We start from the raw sequence: 18,480 nt of genomic DNA, 5'->3' as shown, positions 1-18,480 counted from the left end.
TGTTCTAAATTTGCATGCATTATCTGGTTTAATTCCTCATAAAATCACAAAAGAATTACTTTTAAAAATAGATTATCTTCATGGGCTGGGGATGTGGCTCAAGCGGTAGTGCGCTCACCTGGCATGCGTGCAGCCCGGGTTCAATCCTCAGCACCACATACAAACAAAGATGTTGTGTCCGCCGAAAACTAAAAATATTAACTCTCTCTCTCTCTCTCTCTCTCTCTCTCTCTCTCTCTCTCTCTCTCTCTCTTTCTTTAAAAAAAATAGATTATCTTCATATATTTTCTTTTTACAGATGAGAATGTGAAATAGGAGGGCTCATAAATCAGTAATGTAACAAGAATACAAAGGAAATAAATGTTCCATCAACAAACTTTTGAATACTTTAAATGTTTATATGTTAACTTTAAGTACTGCTTCTTCACTCTGTTTAGGCTTCATAGTCACCAACAAAACTAAAAAAATACAGAACCCTGATTTAATAGATGTTATTTAAGAAAAGACCATTGGTACCTACAGATTTTTCAAAATCCTCCAGTATGATTCTAATGTGAAATCAGAGGTAAGAACCACTGTGCTTTGAGTAGTATTATATCCACTATCTAGCAACCTTAACCTTGTTAGCAGTAATTAAATTACAAAGTCTGTGATTTACCTTTCCTTTTTATACAGTTCAGATTTTTTCTCTAATTCAGGTTGGCTTTCCTCTAATCCAAACTAGTAAAGTATTCTACTAAAATCATTGTTTTTTATTGCTTAAGAATTAGAAAAATGATGGGGCTGGGATTGTGGCTCAGCAGTAGAGCGCTCACTTAGCGGGACCCGGGTTCGATTCTCAGCACCACATAAAAATAAAGGCATTGTGTTGTGCCATCTACAAAAAAGATTCATTCTCTCTCTCTCTCTCTTCTCTCTCTCTCTCTCTCTCCTTTAAAAAAAAAATTAGAAAAACGAGTACATGTGGTATGACTCTACATCGTGTACAACCAGAGAAATGTCAAGTTGTGCTCCATTTGTATACAATGAATTGAAATGCATTCTGCTATCATGTATAACTAATTAGAACAAGTAAAAAATAATAATAAAAAGAAAAAAATTAGAAAAACTAAAATAGGACAACATTTAAATTCCTATAATTATATTTGACAAACTTGAATATCTTCTTTCATAGGAAAATAATTCTATAGACTTTCAAATATGACTTTAGTTATTTTCATTATAATTGTAACACACACCCAAACTCATATAACTATAAAAACAAAATAAATTAGATAATTAAATGTAAAAATAAAATCACAAACCCAAATAAGTTAAAACTAACACTAATTTATTATGCTGGCTAAGTCTACTTGGCTAAAAATTAAAACCACAATTCATACAGTACTTACAACAGAGCAGATTGATTTGAGATGAGCCTATTTTACCAATTTTCCTGGCAATTCTTTTTTTTTTTCCCTTTAATTTCAGTGGTTCTCAAACTGTGGTTCCTGGACCAGCAGTACTGGCAACACTTAGGAACTTGCTGGGCATGCAAACTCTCAGGCCCCACCCCAGACTACTAAATCACAATCTCTAGGCCTGGGACCCAGAAATCTGTCTTAAAAAATATTCCAGGTGATTCTGATGCATCACACAATGTGACATGACCACAGTAAAATCTTTATTTAGCTGCAATACTATGACATCATCTCCTTGTCGCTTAACTCCAATGCATCATTTACATTTACATACTTTTTCCCCTCATTTAAGTTCTCTCTACTCTTTCCTCAGACTCCCAACAACAACAACGAAAACAAACAAACAAAAAAATCAAAAATGCAGCAAACACCAAAATGAGCAAAAATATCTTTGTATTAATTTTGGAATCCTAAAATCATACATAAGTTAAAATGTTTGTCTTAAAATTTGAAAACTCCAGAAAATACATTCAAGGGACCCTGAGGCTACAGACTCCAGTTAGAAGATTATTGTTGTAAAATACAGGGAAAGTGATAAACCCAGCCTAATTCCCTCATAAGATTGGGAGCCATCTTGTCACAAAGGCATAAAAAGTTAATTTTTTGCCTTTACTATAAAGTACTGCAATTTCTAAACTTGCTTGGAATACCTGCCCATGCCTTGAACTCACCCATGCCTGGCTTTCCCTGACCAGGTAACAACCCTCTCTGAAACTTTAGTGGCACCTCATAAATTCTGGCTTTCCCTGGGCAGATAACGACCCTCTCTGAAACTCTAGTGGCGCCTCATAAATTCTGGTGTTGGGATCTAAATTTACTCCCTAAGTGCTGAACCATTTAGACCATTAACCTACTACCTGCCTTTGTATTATGCTTGTCAAAATCCTGTTATCTGTTAAGTTCTCAAGACCCCCCACTTTTGCAACATTTTGGTGCTATAAAACTATGCTCCTAGAGAGCTGGAGGGCTGTCTTCTATTCCCATGGGTTTCAGGAGAGACAGCCCCAGCCGGTTAGAATTACAAGCTTGCTTTAATTTGATTTAAATTGGAGTTGGTGGTCTTTTTTTTTTTTGCATCATGGTTTAACAAAAGTGTCTCACTTACACCACTAAAACATATGGTATGCTGGTAACACATTAGGGAATAAAAAAACTCATTTTGGTGCCTAAATTTTTACTTTGTAACCAAACAAAAATTAAATGGTACTCAGTTTCCTTACAAATAAAATGAAGAAACTGACTAGGAGGTCTACCAGGGTTAAGTAGCAGAGTCGCCTGAGAAGTTCTTATAAAATACTTAAGCTCAGGCTTTCCCTTTCACTATAGAAATCACCAAATCACCTGGACTGCTTGAAGTAACTTCCTTCACTAAAACTCCAGAATTCTGTAACACGTCAATTATGAAAACTCTACCAGACAGAATTTTTCTTTATGGTATAAGGAAAATGATAGAGAAAAGTAGGAAAAAAATAGATTTTTCCCCTCATTTAAATTTTATGTTCATGGGTAACAGTGATTTTCTATAATTATCCTATGAACTAGGCATGGTGAAACATGCCTATAATCTCACATACTCAGGAAGATAAGGGAGGAGGATCTCAAGTTACAGACTAGCCTGGGCAATCTAGCCAGACCCTCTCTCAAGATTGTTACAAAGGGGGAGGGTACTGGGGAGGTAGCTCAGTGGTAGAGCACTTGCCTAGCATGATCAAGGCCCTGGGTTCAACTCCTAGGCCTTTCCCCAAAAAACAAAAACTTCTATAGACTGTGTTCAGGTTTAAATAGCATATATGGGTATTACATCTTTATGTTACCTTATAAAGCTCAAAGAAAAAGATCTTGGTTTTTGGTTTGTTTACACCAGTACTAACAAAATTTAACTTACCATATAATCCACGTGCTCAGACTAATTATAATACAATGGGACTCTGCTCTGAAACTCTTGAAATGCTTCAGTGAGTGCTGGCTTTCTGAATTTTGACCACATCCCTGAAAATGACAGAATACTATTTGTATGATTTACACAGTTTGTTTTGAATTAGTCAAAACTTAACCTGTACTCAAAAATACAAAAAAATTGTCTTAACTTCCAAGCAAAGGGGAACTGTTTCAGAAAGCAATAGATTCTTATTAAATTTAATTTTTGTAGAGACTAATTTACTTTTCATGATATAGTATTTGCCTAAAACAATCATAAGCAAAGTTAATTTCCCTATCATTTAGAAATTTATTTATTGTCTTGCATAGTGTGGGACGCAGATCATCCTGGTAGGTCAGTAGTGCCCCTCCCCAAATATATTCCCTACTCCTGTATACATTTCCACTGCAGCCCCTCTGTGAACTAATGAGACACAGACCAAACATAATAATTTCCTCCACTTAGTTAAGTAAAGAAATGATATACTATAATTCTTGCTAACATAACTTGAGAGAGAGTCAAGTCTGATGGATATTTCTGGGGAAGTTGTATATATGTTTAAAAGGAAAGGGATAGGCTTGGTGCGGTGGCTAGGAGGCTGAGGCAAGGAGGATCACAAGTTCAAAGACAGCCTTAGCAACATAGCAAGGCCCTAAGCAATTCAGTGAGACCTCTCTCAAAATAAAATATAAAAAGGGCTGGGATGTGACTCAGTTGCAAAGTGCCTCTGGGTTCAATTCCTGGTACCAAAAAAAGAAAAAATGTAAGGGATATATTCTTTCCCCCTCTTTATGAGCTTTGGCAATTTCTGTGATTCATAATGCCTAAAGTATCTTCAGTCGGGCTGGGGATGTGGCTCAAGCGGTAGCGCGCTCGCCTGGTATGCGAGCGGCCCGGGTTCGATCCTCAGCACCACATACAAACAAAGATGTTGTGTCCACTGAGAACTAAAAAATAAATATTAAAAAAAAAAAAAAAAAAAGTATCTTCAGTCATCTTGAAACTGTAAAATTAGATACAGCCCAGCAGAAAAATAGAAGCCTCAGCCTTTACTATTTTTTTCTCTTGAAATAACTAACCATGAAGGGGCCCAACTTCTGGACTTCTATTTGAGATAATAGAGACTGCTATTTTTTTTTCCCCTAAGTACACATTTTTAATTTAATTAGAATATTATTTTATTATAGATAACAATAACTTCTAAACTTCTAGATATACTCAAGTTATCTAAACTTTTTTTAAAAAAGCAGAATAATCTTTGAGAGTGGAAAATGAATCTAAAAAGTTGGATCCCTTTCCTAAGTAAAAACAAAAGGTTAAAGGATTAAAAGGTCCAGAAATAAGAACTATCACAAGTGAGTGAGATTCCCTTTTCAAATATTTATGAACAACACAATTACTTTCTGAACATATCATATATCTTACTTTACCTAAAACATTTCCAAGTTTATTTCTGGAAAGTTTCAATCTAAGAATGGGATAAACTTAAGTCCTAGGCATGACTATGTCCCACTCACAGTAAGCATTTAAGGAAAGGTATAAAACATACTCACTATAAATAATACTTTTCTTACCTGAAAACCACACTTGAGGCACAACCAAGTATCTGAAGAAAGTACTGGCTGTCCTTCATAGAATCTTCTTTCCTTTAAACATTCTGAACAAACTGACCATAGATTCTCAGCTACTGCTCTCTTCACATGATTCACACTAACAGCATGACTTACATGTTGGCAAGTTAAACCTCCTGAACAAGATGAAACAAAATGTGAACTTTTTTTTTTTCTTGGCTATACTACTGCTATTATTAGGAAGGCAAAGTCCATAGCATTAAAATGCTGTTAACTAAAAAGCAAAGGGATTCAAAAATGAAATAAATCAGAAGGACACATGTTACACAAATCCATTTATATAACATCTGTGAATTAACAATTCGGGAGTTGAACAAATTAGGGAATAGAAACAAAGAAGGGGGTGGATATAAATGGGTAACACACAGAGTGGTGGTGAGAGTGGTACAGTCAAATTCCTTGAAATATGCAAAGCTCCACATGTAATAAAACTGCAGACACACACACACATACACACACCACCACCATCATCATCATCATCATCATCATCATCATCTGGTAAAATCTGAATAAACTAAGGATTATACAACTGGTTTGGATACTGTACTAAATCAATATAAGATGCTAACATCAGGGAAGGCTGAGTGACAGATGAATGGGACCTCACTGTATGTTATGGTTTGGATGTGAGGTATCCCCCAAAAGCTCACATGTGAGACCATGTAAGGTTTAAGAGAAAAAATGAATGATTTACAAAAATCTTAACTCAGTGAATCAACCATCTGATGGGATTAAGTTAATCCCATCATCTGAGTGGTGACTGAAGGCACATGGGGTGGGGCTGAATTAAGTGGGGCTTTTGTATATTTGTATTTGGCAAGTGAGGACCTTTTTTTCTGATTCCTGATCATCATGTGAACTGTTTCCCCTTGCCACACTCTTCCACCATGTTGTTCTGCCTCATCTCCAGCCCCAAGGAATGGAGCTGTCTATCGACTGAGACCTCTGAAACCATGAGCCCCCAAACAAACTTTTCCCCCAAATAAACTTTTCCTCCTCTATAATTGTTCTGGTTGGGTCTTTTAGTCACAGTGGGAAAACAGCTGATTAAAACACTGTGTTTCTTTGTATCTTCCTACAAATTTAACATGAGTTCAAAAATAAAAACAAAAGGAGATTATTTATTGAATGGCTACTATGTGTCAAGCATTTTTTACTATTTTCTATCCATTAAGATACACATACAGGGGTTGGAAGTGTAGCTTGGTGGCAGCTTAGCATGTACAGGATCCTGAACTCAATTTCTAGCACCAAAAAGAGGGCTGGGGATATGGTTTAGTGGTAGAGCAAGTTTGCCTAGCTACACAAAGCCCAGGATGATCCCTAGTATTGAAAAAAAAAGGAGGGTGGGGGAATACATATATAAAATCATTTTACATATATTAGCTTTGCTATGTTGCTATTTTCATCATTGTTGGGAAAAAGAAGAAAGAGGAACAATGGTATAATTTAAAGAACCCAGAGTTCTCAGGATTCTCCTTAATGAATATTTTCAAAGAACAAATTATTTTGTTTGCTCTCAAATGATCCTTTATAACAGCTTCTACTGTGTGCTCCGTTTGGAGATATTTTGGCCAAAACTAGGCAAATACATTTTTTTTAGTTTTCAATGGACCTTTATTTTATTTATTTATAGGAGATACCTCACACATCCTAGGCAAGCTCTCTACCACTGAGCCACAACCCCCTAGGCAAATACATTTTTAAGTCCTCAAGTAACTGCTCTTCTCCCAAGGGCACAGTTACACTCCATTTCTCTCAAATACCTGAACACTCTACCTCAGATATTCATACATCAAAACTATAACTATCTACCAAAATCAAAAAAAGAAAGAATAAGTAACTGAAAAAGGAAAAAGAGAAGTATGGGCATTTCACTTTCTAAATGCAAAGCAGTCTTTTTTTTTTAACCTGCTAATTAACTAGAAACAAGTTAGTTAATGGAACTATGCATTAATTCTCTTTCATCCTGAAGACTAAGAATATGATAAGTAATTTGTAATAAAATATAATCACAAAAATCATATGTAAATATGAATGAAACATTAAAAATTCTAATTTTATATCAATAGCAAGCTATATAAACAAATATAAAAGAAGTAATTCTGAAGTCAGTTGTGTCTCTCAAAAACAAACACCCGTGCCACCAAGGAAAGAATAATTCTGGGGAAGATTGATGAATAAGCAGCATGTAAAGGATCTAAAAATGATTTACCAAATGTCATTGCTTTGTTTGAACTTTATATTTCAAAATTCTAAGGGGAAAACCATTCTACATACCTTTCTACATAATCTCTAAAATGGGATCCACCCAGGGTACAATTTAAACATTCTCTGATTGTACTATTCAGACTTTTAAAATTAAAACTATTAAGGATTTCGGAGATAAGTGAACTCAAAAAGTTTCCAGGACCTAAATTAAATCTATTAGCTTTTAAAGATCTCAACCAGGAGCTGGAATATAGCTCAGTATATAGAGTGCTTGTCATGTGCAAGGCCTGGGTTCCATTTCCAGCACTGAATTTTCCAGCCTAAAATCTTCCTATAGTAAGTAACTGCTGTTTAAACAGTATTCACTATCTCTTCTGGGAAGAATAAGTTAAAAAAATTCCTTTATTTTAATAAGTAAATTTCTTCAGTTTATTATAATTAGTTTCACTGTATAATGAAAAATAAATCCTTAGGGATCCATGAATATAAAATTAGATTAAAGTCTAAGTGTTTTTACATTAAACAAATCAAAAACAATAACTGAAATCTTTGTTTTCAATTTAAAATATTAAGAAAAAATTTAAAGAAATTTTTCAAATTTGAAAATGCTATCATAAAAATAGACACTTCCCTCTTTTTCACCCAGAAATTTTCAAAAGGCAGTAAGAATGGGAAGAAAACAGGAGATAGCTGAAGTCCCAAGTCATGAATTAAGTGGCAGGGCTCACATCTCAAAGCAGTAGATATCAGATAGAAGTGCACATAGAAGAAAGCAGAGAGAATAATGCAGCTGTAGATTTCATAAACATATGCTTCTTAGATACATAGCAAAATCTAAATAGCTACACATTAACAACAGTGGCAGGAGCTCCCCATATCCAATTTTGTTTTGAAAAGAAAGGAATTTCTCGTTCATTAAGTGAAAAAAAAGAAAGCAAAACATATTATCAGGAAATTGTATTGTCTCTATGGCAGTTAGGGAGAAGAGGTATTTTAGTTCTGAAAAAAACTAGGATTGCATAACCCTCTTAGCCACAAAAAAGTAAAGGCTATGATATGATCTCAAAGTCAAAACTAGATAGGACTCAACAAAGTTCTCACCCCTGTATTAGTCAAATACCTGAGAGAATTAACTTATAATAACAAATTAATTAACTTATAATGATAAAAGGTTTACTTTTGCTCATGGTTCTGGAAGTTCCAGTCCAAAAGTAAGTGGCTTCACTGCTTTGGGTCTCTGGACAGGAGTTGGAACAACATGGTGAAAGCATGTAGCAGAGCAAACTACTTACCTCTTGAGACAAGAAGCAAGAAGAAAGAGGATGGGCTAGGGACCCACAGCCCCTAGAGCATGTCACTAATTACTTAAGAACTTCCCACTGCATGCTACCTCCAAAGAGTGCCACCCTGGGGACCACAAGATTAACATGCATGGGTTCCTTATTAAACATTCATCCAAATCACAACACTTTCTTATAAAAATATTCTAAAACTAGTTCATCCAAGAAAAGCAATCCTACATCAAAGAATGAGTAATCGAAGAGAAATCAAAGCCACAGATTCTATGATAAGGGAAAAGAAAAAAGGGAAAAACGAACAGCAAAGCAATTGCTGCCATGAAATAAAAAACAAAATAGAAACAACCACTCTAGAAAAAGATGGCAAAATAATACGAAGGGACTGGCACAGTTCAAGAAAGAAGTAGAATTAAAAACAAATGAAACCATAAAAATGAAGGCTAAACTAAAAAGAACATAAGATAAAACAAACACTGTGGCAGACAATAAAGGGAAAAAATGAAAACAGCAAGCAGAATGAAAAGGAAATAAGAATTTTAAAGAATTTTAGAGAATCTGAGAAAGTGATAACTGTGGAAAACCATCAAAAGAGAACTAACGTAATAATAATCAGGAGCAAGGGGTATAGCTCAGTGCTAGAGTGCTTGCCCAGCATACCTGAGGTTCTGGGTTCCACCCCAAGCACCACAAACAACAGTAACAACAACAATAAAAAAAAAAAAAAAAAGAACAATTCAGGGGCTGGGGCTGTAGCACTTGCCTAACAGGGGTGAGGCCCTGGGGTCGATCCTTAGCACCACATAAAAAGTAAATAAATAAAGTTATTAAAAATTTTTTTTTAAAAAATTCAGACTTCCTTCACTATAGCAAGCTAGCCATCCTTTTTTTTTTTTTTTTTTTTAGTTGTAGATGGACACAATATCTTTATTTTTATTTACTTATTTTTACTTGGCGCTGAGGATCAAGCCCAGGGTCTCACATGAGGCAAGTGCTCTACTACTGAGCTCTAATGACAGCCCCGCAAGCTAGCCATCTTGAAGCACTAACATTTAAAATGGACAAAATAAAACTTATTTATAAATGGAGAGATAACCTGCGAGGAAATGAAGAAAACCATCAGACACCAAAACATAAGGTATGAGGCTTCAGAGAAAACCAAGTTGTAAAGTCAACAGACCTAAAGGGTCACTATCTGCCCATTCTCTATTGGCTTGGAGACTATAAAAAGGAACCAAAAAAAAAAAAAAAAAAAAGCACTAATTCTTATTTACTTTATAAGCTAAACAAAAATTCCAATAAAAACCCAATCAGAGGGTTGGGGATATAGATCAGTTGATAGGGTGCTTGCCTCACATGCACAAGGCTCTGGGTTCAATCCCCAGCACCACAAAAAAACAACAACAAGAAAAAACAATCAGAGCTTGAAATTAGACAATCCTCAACTTTATACAGAAACAGTGAAAATAAACAGTAATGGATCATCAATTAAAAATATGCATTGTTACTTCTTTTCTCCAATACCATTTGGGATGCTAGATATCATAATTTACCAGCAATGTCATCTGAAGAATCTTCATCATGAGGTATCGAAGGCCTTTTATTTCTTTTGCCTTTCTCAGATAAAACTTTGGATGGATCTTTTACCCGCATCTGTTATTACTGAAAAGATTTAAGGAAAAAAAATGAATATACTTTAATCTTCAAAACTGAAATTTTATATATTTTATTTCACACACATGAAAACTGCAATGGCTTCAATTTTAATTGGTTTAGTTAATCAACAACAGAGGAAAAAGATGGAAACACTATATAAAAAATAAACCTTTATTCAAATTAATATACATGTCGAGCACAGTGTCACATACCTGTAATCCCAGCTACTAGGGAGGTTGAGGCAAGAGGATCTAAAGTTCAAGGCCAGCCTCAGCAACTTAGTGAGACCTTGTCTCAAATTTTTAAAAATGGGCTAGGGATATAGCTCCATGGTAGGGTACTCACCTAGCATGCATGAAGCCGTGGGTTTGATCCCCAATACCATGCCCACACCCACAAAAACACAGACAATGTTCGAATGTTACATTCCATTTGACTTTAACCAACTACCTTGTTATAGACTAAACATTTGTGTGTCCTCCTCTCTCCAAGCCATATTCATTTGTTGAAATGAGAATACTTGAAGATGAAAGCTTTGGGAGGTTAACAAGGTCATAAGGGTATAGCCCTCAAAAATGAGATTCCTAATCTTATAAAAAGCAGCCAGAAAGCTAGGCTAGTATCTGTCAAGACACAAGGAGAGCATGGCCAAGACAAATAGGTCTGTTTAACAGGGATCTAAATTGCCCTGCTAACAACAGATCTGCCAGCACCTTGATTGAACTTCCCAGCCTTCAGTACTGAGAAATGTTTGTGGTTTAAGGTACCCAGACACCATGTGCAATAGGCACATCTATTATCCCAGTTCCTTAGGAGGCTGAGTCAGGAGGATTGCAAGTTTGATGTCAGTCTCAGCAATTTAGAAAACCCCTCAAAAATTCAGCAAGACCCCATCTCATAATAAAAAAATTTAAAAAGGACTGGGGATATAGCTCAGTGGTAAAGCACCCCTGGGTTGAATCCCCAGTACCAAAATAAATAAAACAAAAATTATTCACCCAGCCTACAGTAATTTATATCAGACTTAACTAAGACATATCCCCAGATATGAGACATCTAGGTGAATGGGGGAAAAAAAAAAGTTTTAATCAGCAAGTTAAATAAGTGCTGCTTCTGGACAATGTGTCCTCCTCTTGTCCTTTCTCTCATCCTTCTGGCAAGGAGAAAGTAGGAGACTAAACATTTGTGTGTCCCTCCTGGAATATCACACTGGACTAGGGTTAGAAGATATAAGCCAAGCAAAGTCCCCTACCTGTGCTATACTATCTACAGCTTGATTACTGAGAAAAATAAATAAATTTCTATCTTTTTAAGCAACCACATTTTTTCTCAAACTTATTATGAAAAATTTTAAACATCTATAAAGTTAAAAGAGCAGAGGGCTGGGGTTGTGGCTCAGGAGTATAGCGCTTGCCTAGCATGTGGGAGGCTCTGGGTTCAATCCTTAGCACATTAAAATAAATAAATAAATAAATAAATAAATAAATAAAGGTATTGTGCCCAACTACAACTAAAAAAAAAAAAAAAAAAAAATTAAGAAAAAAAGCAGTATAATGAATACTCATATACTATCTAGATGTCACATCTATTAACATTTTGCTATATTTCTTTCACTGAAAAATCAATTATATATAGACATATATGAGTGTTTTTCCTTTTTTTTTTTTTTTTTTTTTTTTGGTACCAGGGATTGAACCCAGAGGCACTTAACCACTGAGCCATATCCCCAGCCCTTTTTTGTATTTCATTTAGAGACAGGGTCTCACTGAGTTGCTTAGAGCCTTGCTAAGTTGCTGAGGCTGGCTTTGAACTTGCTGTCCTATCCTCCTACCTCTACCTCCCAAGCCATTGGGATTACAGGCATGAGCCACTGCACCTGGCAGCATATTTCTTTTTTTGCTGAAATATTTGAAAATAAGTTGCACAGATAATGAAAATTCACCCCTAAATACTTAAGCATGTATCATTGAAGAATTTTAAAAAAAAACTCCTATATAACTAGATCATTATCATATCTAAGAAAATTAACACTTCTCTAATATCATCTTCTATCCTAGTCTAATTTCCTTAGTTGACCCAAAAGTGTTTTCTATAATTGGCTTTTTAAATAAGGTTTCAATCAAGGCTTGTACTTTATATTACTTATGTTTCTTTAGTATTCTTATACTTTTTTTTCCTGTTATCTTTTAATCTAGAATAGTTCTTCCAACCTTATACTTGCCAAGGACCCTGGCTTTTTAAAAAGATAGTGGCAGTGCACATAAATCACCTTGCGGATCTTATTCAAATGTGGATTCTGATTTAATGAGTCTAGCACAATACCTAAGATTTTTGCCTAACAAGTTCCAAATTGAAGCCATTACTGGGGGCCCATGCAACACTTTTTCAGTGGCAAAGTTATATAATATAATGTCCTACACTGAATTTGTCTCTTTCTTCATGGTATCCTTTATCCCTATCACTTATATTTCTTAAAAACTCAGTTAATTCTAAAGATTTTAGATGAAAGCTATTTTTTTAATTTTATATTTTAGAGTCTCTTTTAGAGTAGTCAGCCTAAAACCTACCTAATGCTGTCCTGCTAGGTGACTAAGCTACATTACAATTTTCGTGGTTACTTTTTAATAATCAAAGTAATGGATCTTTGGATTCAATACTAACTCCTGAATATTTATTCTCATTCATATTTGTTTATTTACTGCAAAACTGGGTATTGACCCCAGGGGTGCTCTACCACTGAGCTATATCACCAGCTTATATATTTTGAGACTGGATCTCCCTAAATTACACAGGTTGTGCTGTATTAAGTAGCATGTATCACTTCCATGTGGAAACATTTTTTTTTTTTTTTGTACTGGGGCTTGAACCCAAGAGGGGCTTAACCATTGAGTCACATCCCCATTCCCCACCCTCCATATTTTTTTTAAATTTAGAGACAGGGTCTTGCTAAATTATTTAGGGTTTCACTAAGTTGCTGAGTCTGGCCTCAAGCTTGGCAATCCTCCTGTTTCAGTATCCCAAATTACTGGGATTATAGGGCTATGCCACTGCACCTAGCTCTGAATATTATCATTTAATGTTTCAGAAAGAGAGCCTTCATCCAGGCATAGCAGCACATGCCTGAAATCCCAGTGGCTCAGGAGGCTGAGACAGGAGGATTGCAAGTTCAAAGCCAGCCTCAGCAGTTTAGCAAGGCCCTACAGAACTCAGTGAGACCCAGACTCTAAATAAAATACAAAATAGTGCTGAGGATGTGGCTCAGTGGTGGAGCACCCCTGAGTCCAATCCTTGATTGGGGGGGGGGGGGAGAGATTCCAAGTTTATAATTTAGTGGTTGGTTGGTTGGTTGGTTGGTTATTTATTTATTTATTTATCTATTTATCTATTTATTTATTTATTTATTGCTAGAAACAGAACCCCAGGCCTCATACCTGCTGACCATATGCTCAACTTCCCCAGCTAAAGGCCATTTCTTTAGATAAAGAATCATCATTATTGAATCAAGTTGCAACAAATTAAGGGCTTTATTCAGGGTCACAGAAAAATAGTCTTTGAGTTCCTTGACCACCTCATCTCTAAGTACCTTCTCTCTCTAACATTCCTCATCTGCTTTCAGTTCCGCTTTCCAAATTTCCTAATTTTCCCTTCTCTGATCACAATTTCCCAGTTCTTCCAACTTGCTTGATTAGTCACTTCTATTCTCCTTTAGTGTCCACGCTAAAGAGGCAGCATCTCAGAAAATGCTTCCTACCAAAATTCCTACAGACACGGAAAAGGTGGAAGTTGCAAATGCAGAGCTGGTTCTTAAAGCTCCACCTGGAACTATACATCACATCTGCTCATATTTCACTGACCAAAACAAGTTACCTGGCTACATTGAACTTTAACTGGAAAAGAATGGGTGGGGGCGTGCAAACCCTACCAGGTACCAAGAAAGAGGTGAACCAGCATATTTGTGCGTAGCTTTAATCACTACAACATCACCCCTCTGGCAGAATCCAATCCTAGATGAATCCAATTAATCATTTTATCCATGTCTGGAGAAAGTTTCAGAAGCAAGCATACTGGGTCTAACATTATCCATTACACCTTTTAATTAATTTACATCTTCTCCACACATATATTTCAAACCTTTTTCACTATCCTTAAGCCTTCCTTCAACTCCTTCACCTCTTCACTCACTTAGCAAAAACTTCCTAGTCTTCAACTTTATTTAGGTCAAAGAGACACAATCAGATGGCAATTCTCATCTTTCTGCCCCGAAATTTACAAACCTACCTTCATCAATTTTTAATACCTTTATTTTTATCTGTTTTTACTTTTATGTGGTGCTGAAGATCGAACCCAGCGCCTCACATGTGCTAGGCAAGCGCTCTACCGCTGAGCCACAACCTCAGCCTACCTCCATCAATTTTAATTTGATGTCCTGAAGAGACAGATATTACTAACAGAATCTAGGGGGAAATGGCCCATGCAAATGGTTGTTATTTTTTCCCAATATTACAGGTAAACTCTTGCTAAAAAAAAAGAGCATTAACGTATAGATAATCTGACAAAATAATACACAGAATCAGGCATTTGACCTAGAATTTGTAAAAACATGTAACTTAAAAACAACAACAAAAAACACTGATTCAAACTTAAGTTAGCAACAGAAAGAATATCTGCATTATTTTTCTGACATATGTAATATGTGTAAACATATAGAATCATGTTGTACAATAATCCACAATATAGCAATTCTATGTAGTTTCTTTTCCAATTTTGATTTAAAGGGCTGGGGATGTAGCTTAGTGGTAGAGCATCCCTGGATTCAATACTGTTTTGCAATAAATAAAAATGAAAAAAGACACAATTAAAATCCAATTATAAGAGTTTAATACTTTCTATCATCAAAATTAGCAATCTTCAAGACCTCCTCCTCCCATATTTGGAGACTTTGACAGAAGGATACACAGGACTCAGCATATTCTATTCAGGGCTAACTTTCACCATAGCATGCTATATGAATATACAATCTGATCATAATGGAAAAAGACACAGGTGGGGTCTGGAGGAATCACGAATAGACTTCCTTATGTTCTCCCCCTCCCTGGAGAGATGAAACAGAGCATTCTTTCCCCAACAAGGAATATGCAGCAACATGTATCCAATGCTTCCACCCAGAAAGGCCATTAGAGACTTGGAGCACAAGATTTTTGTAGAAACTGATAATTTGGGCATGAAACACAGTGTTCAGGATAAATTAATTGTACTCAGGTTTGAACACTCCTAAATCAAAGTTCCCAGATGCCAAACAAGGGCCAAGATTGCAAGCAGGACCTTGGAAGAATAGCAGTCTCGGGTCTGTTTTGTTAACTCTTCAGCACAAATAGATTCTGGCCATTTTTCTAATGTAGTTTTCAAAACATCAAACTTTACAGTTTTCAACTTCAGCATAACCTAACTTTTCTTTAACACAGGATATGCAGCTAACTTGTTTTGTAACCCAAAGTTCAGTCCTAACCCCCCACACTAATCCAACAACGAAGACAAGATCTTGAGAAAAAGGAAAAAGGTTTATTGCTTTGCCAGCAAAGAAGAAACACTGAGGACTCCAGTCGGTTCCAAAGGCTGTGATTCTACCCTTCATGGGGAACAGGGGTTTTTTAAAGAGGTGACTCAAGGAAAATGAGATTAGGAAGGAGATATCAGGTAAAAGAAGTTTAGGGAAAATATCAGGGAGAAGATTAGAGCAAAGGAGATCTGGAAGAAGGTTTAGGAGAAAGAAGATCAGGCAGAAGGTTTAGGGGAAAAGAAAAACATCAAGAGAACCCCTGTTACAATTTGGAAAGTTTTGTTTTTAAACAGTCTATGCAAACGAAAGCCTATATTGTTAAAAAAAAAAATCACATATTTTTGAGTTGTTATTTTCCAGAGTGAGGGTAAAAAGAATGAGACACAATTTCCCTTGAGAGACCCAGGCTCAAAAAGATGAACGAAGAAGACAATTTGTTGTGTAGTACGCTCAATCCTAAACATTTCATATTTAACCTATTTAACCCTCACAACTACTTTGAGATACGATCTATTATTTTCTCCATTCCACACTTGAGAAAGAGAGTTAATTGACATGCTGAAGTCCCAGAGTCGGTAACTAGAGGATAGAGATGTGGATCGAGGCAGCGAGACTCCAGAGCCCCTGATGCACGATGTTGCCAGAAAGCCGTGGTTCGACTCGCTTCCTCCAGTCACTAATAAACGCACCCCAAGTGAGTCAAGAGAAACTACTGTGAGAGACCGCTGCTGGGAGGACGAAAGGGTGTATAGCCGCCACACACCGGGGTCACCAGGAAGCATGGACGCGGGCCCCTCTCGCGCCCCGACCCCAGGCTCCTTCTGCCGCCGCCCAGACACGGAGCGGGCCAGGCTGAGCTCACACGGCCCACGGTGACCGCCCGGGGACCCCGGGAATCTGGAAAGAGAGTGGACATGGGGAACCTGTCTTCCAGCCCACCCGCCACCCACCGCCGGCCTGAGTTGCCTAAGCGAAGACAGAGAAGATGTGGCGACCCCAAGCCGTCTCTTCAACTCACCCCGCCCGGCCGGGCCGCAGCAGTACAACCAGGAGTCATTGCGCCTGCGCGGCCACTGGGAGCCGGCAGAGGCGGAGCCTGGCGTCCGGGTTGTCCCGCCCGGGAGCGGGGGGGGGGGGCGTCGAAAGGACGAGAGGTGGAGGGGCGGGGCCGGCTCGGGTCGCGCCTGCGTTCAGTGGAGGGGCGGGGCCGGCTCGGGTCGCGCCTGCGTTCAGTACCTCCGCAGAGCTGCTTGGACACGAGACGGGCTAGGAGGGAGTAACGCAGGACTTTCCCACCCGAGTCCCGTATTTGCTGGTCGCCTTTTGGGACAGTCCCTGACTTCCCTCCATCACCCTTCTTTGAACTGTAAAGCTGTCATTCATCATATATCATTTTACGATTTTTTTTTTTTAAATGACTGTACTGGAACCTGTGTTCTTGCTTTCTGGCTAGACCGTACGTTTCTTGACCTACACCTATACTTTTCTTCAAAGCTGGATTATCTATTAAAGTGGTCCTCATCTTGCACGTTTAATAAAGTAGTTGGTTTGATAATGTTTAATAGATATTGCAAAAGTTAACATTGGTTGATAGGCTATAGAAATCGCCTTTCACAAGGACAGGTGGGGACTAATGGATAATTTGGGGTTAGAATTTTTTTTTTTTACACAATACCTTTATTTTATTTATTTTTATGTGGTGCCGGGGATCAGTGGTAGAGCACATGCTAAGCGCTCTACCACTGAGCCACAACCCCAGCCCTTGAGGTTAGAAATTTTAAAATACCACAGAGTTAGGCCACAAAAGTATGATTTTACTTTAAAACTCTATTTTTTCTCATTTCCATGTGAAAACTTGGCAAAAGCGGTTGCTGTTTGCCAAATAAGAAAGAGGTTGTGTTGTGGTGTAATTTTGAAGCAAAACTGTCTACTTCATAAATCAATATTTTCATTTTTTGAAATTGGGTTCGACCTAGAACATAGAAAAAAAGACATGCAAACTTGAGCAAATCTAAATAATCTGCATCCTAAATTTCATTGCAATTTTTTTTCTGTATCAATTGGAACCAATTTATAGTAAAAAAGGAATAGAATCAGAATATGAAAATTTAGGTTCTCTTCCTAAGAAAAAGAAATTTAGGAATCATGTAAACCATCATATAATTCTTAAATTTTTCTTGAAATAAAATTTGGAAGCTCTCTTGATTTTCAGATGTACCATTAGCATGACCTTCAGAGACTGCAACCTCCATGCAACTTGGCAAGATTTAAAAATTATCTGCATTAGTTTTTATTTCTGATGTTCTTTAAATTATATATCTTTTCATTTAATTGAAGTAAAATTCACTATTTTGTGGATTCCTCAAAGAAATCATTTGTAAATGTTACATTTGTAAATAGTACTAAAAATATACCTTTGTAAAGGTATATTTTTAGTACTATTACAATGACATGTCAAAAGGTCAAATAAAAATACTAGTCACTTAATATCAGCAGTGTATTATTATTATTATTATTATTATTATTATTATTTTGTATTTTTGCAGTACTGAGGATAGAACACAGGGGTGCTCTGTCACTGAGCTGTGTCCCCAGCACTTTTATTTTGAGACAGGGTCCCACTGAGTTCCCCAGGCTGGCCTCAACCTTGAAATCCTGCCTCAGTCTTCTGAGTATCTGGGATTACATGTCATGTGTATTTTTTGAATAATGCTAAACATCTTAGTTTTACCATTCTTGTTCTGTCTGTAAA

The 18,480-nt window shown here is 36.8% G+C and overlaps 1 protein-coding gene across 5 annotated transcripts in view; it reads right to left on the bottom strand.

Annotated features, from left to right (window-relative positions):
- Positions 1 to 16,830, bottom strand: part of Usp45 (ubiquitin specific peptidase 45) — an 81,379-nt gene extending 64,549 nt beyond the window's left edge. For 3 of the 5 annotated variants that reach the window (XR_009225797.1, XR_009225798.1, XM_046430967.2), the window contains exons 1-4: positions 16,747 to 16,824; positions 10,069 to 10,177; positions 4,953 to 5,125; positions 3,346 to 3,449 (exon numbers count right to left, since the gene is read on the bottom strand). Coding sequence is in view for 2 of the 5 variants with exons in the window: in XM_046430967.2 (XP_046286923.1) it covers positions 3,346 to 3,449; positions 4,953 to 5,125; positions 10,069 to 10,168 (377 nt within the window). In the remaining 3 variants the exon portion in view is untranslated. Of the gene's footprint in view, positions 1 to 3,345; positions 3,450 to 4,952; positions 5,126 to 10,068; positions 10,178 to 16,746 lie in introns of all 5 variants that reach the window. The other 2 variants (XR_009225799.1, XM_046430939.2) reach the window with 2 other exon arrangements.
- Between the last annotated feature and the right edge of the window lie 1,650 nt (positions 16,831 to 18,480).

The sequence above is a fragment of the Marmota monax genome, unplaced genomic scaffold, assembly GCF_021218885.2.
Source record: "Marmota monax isolate L192 unplaced genomic scaffold, Marmota_monax_Labrador192_F-V1.1 WCK01_AAM20220418_F8-fsc00013, whole genome shotgun sequence".
Lineage (NCBI taxonomy): Eukaryota > Metazoa > Chordata > Mammalia > Rodentia > Sciuridae > Marmota > Marmota monax.
Note: the sequence above shows the minus strand (reverse complement) of the source record. Positions and strands in the feature narration are given on the sequence as shown.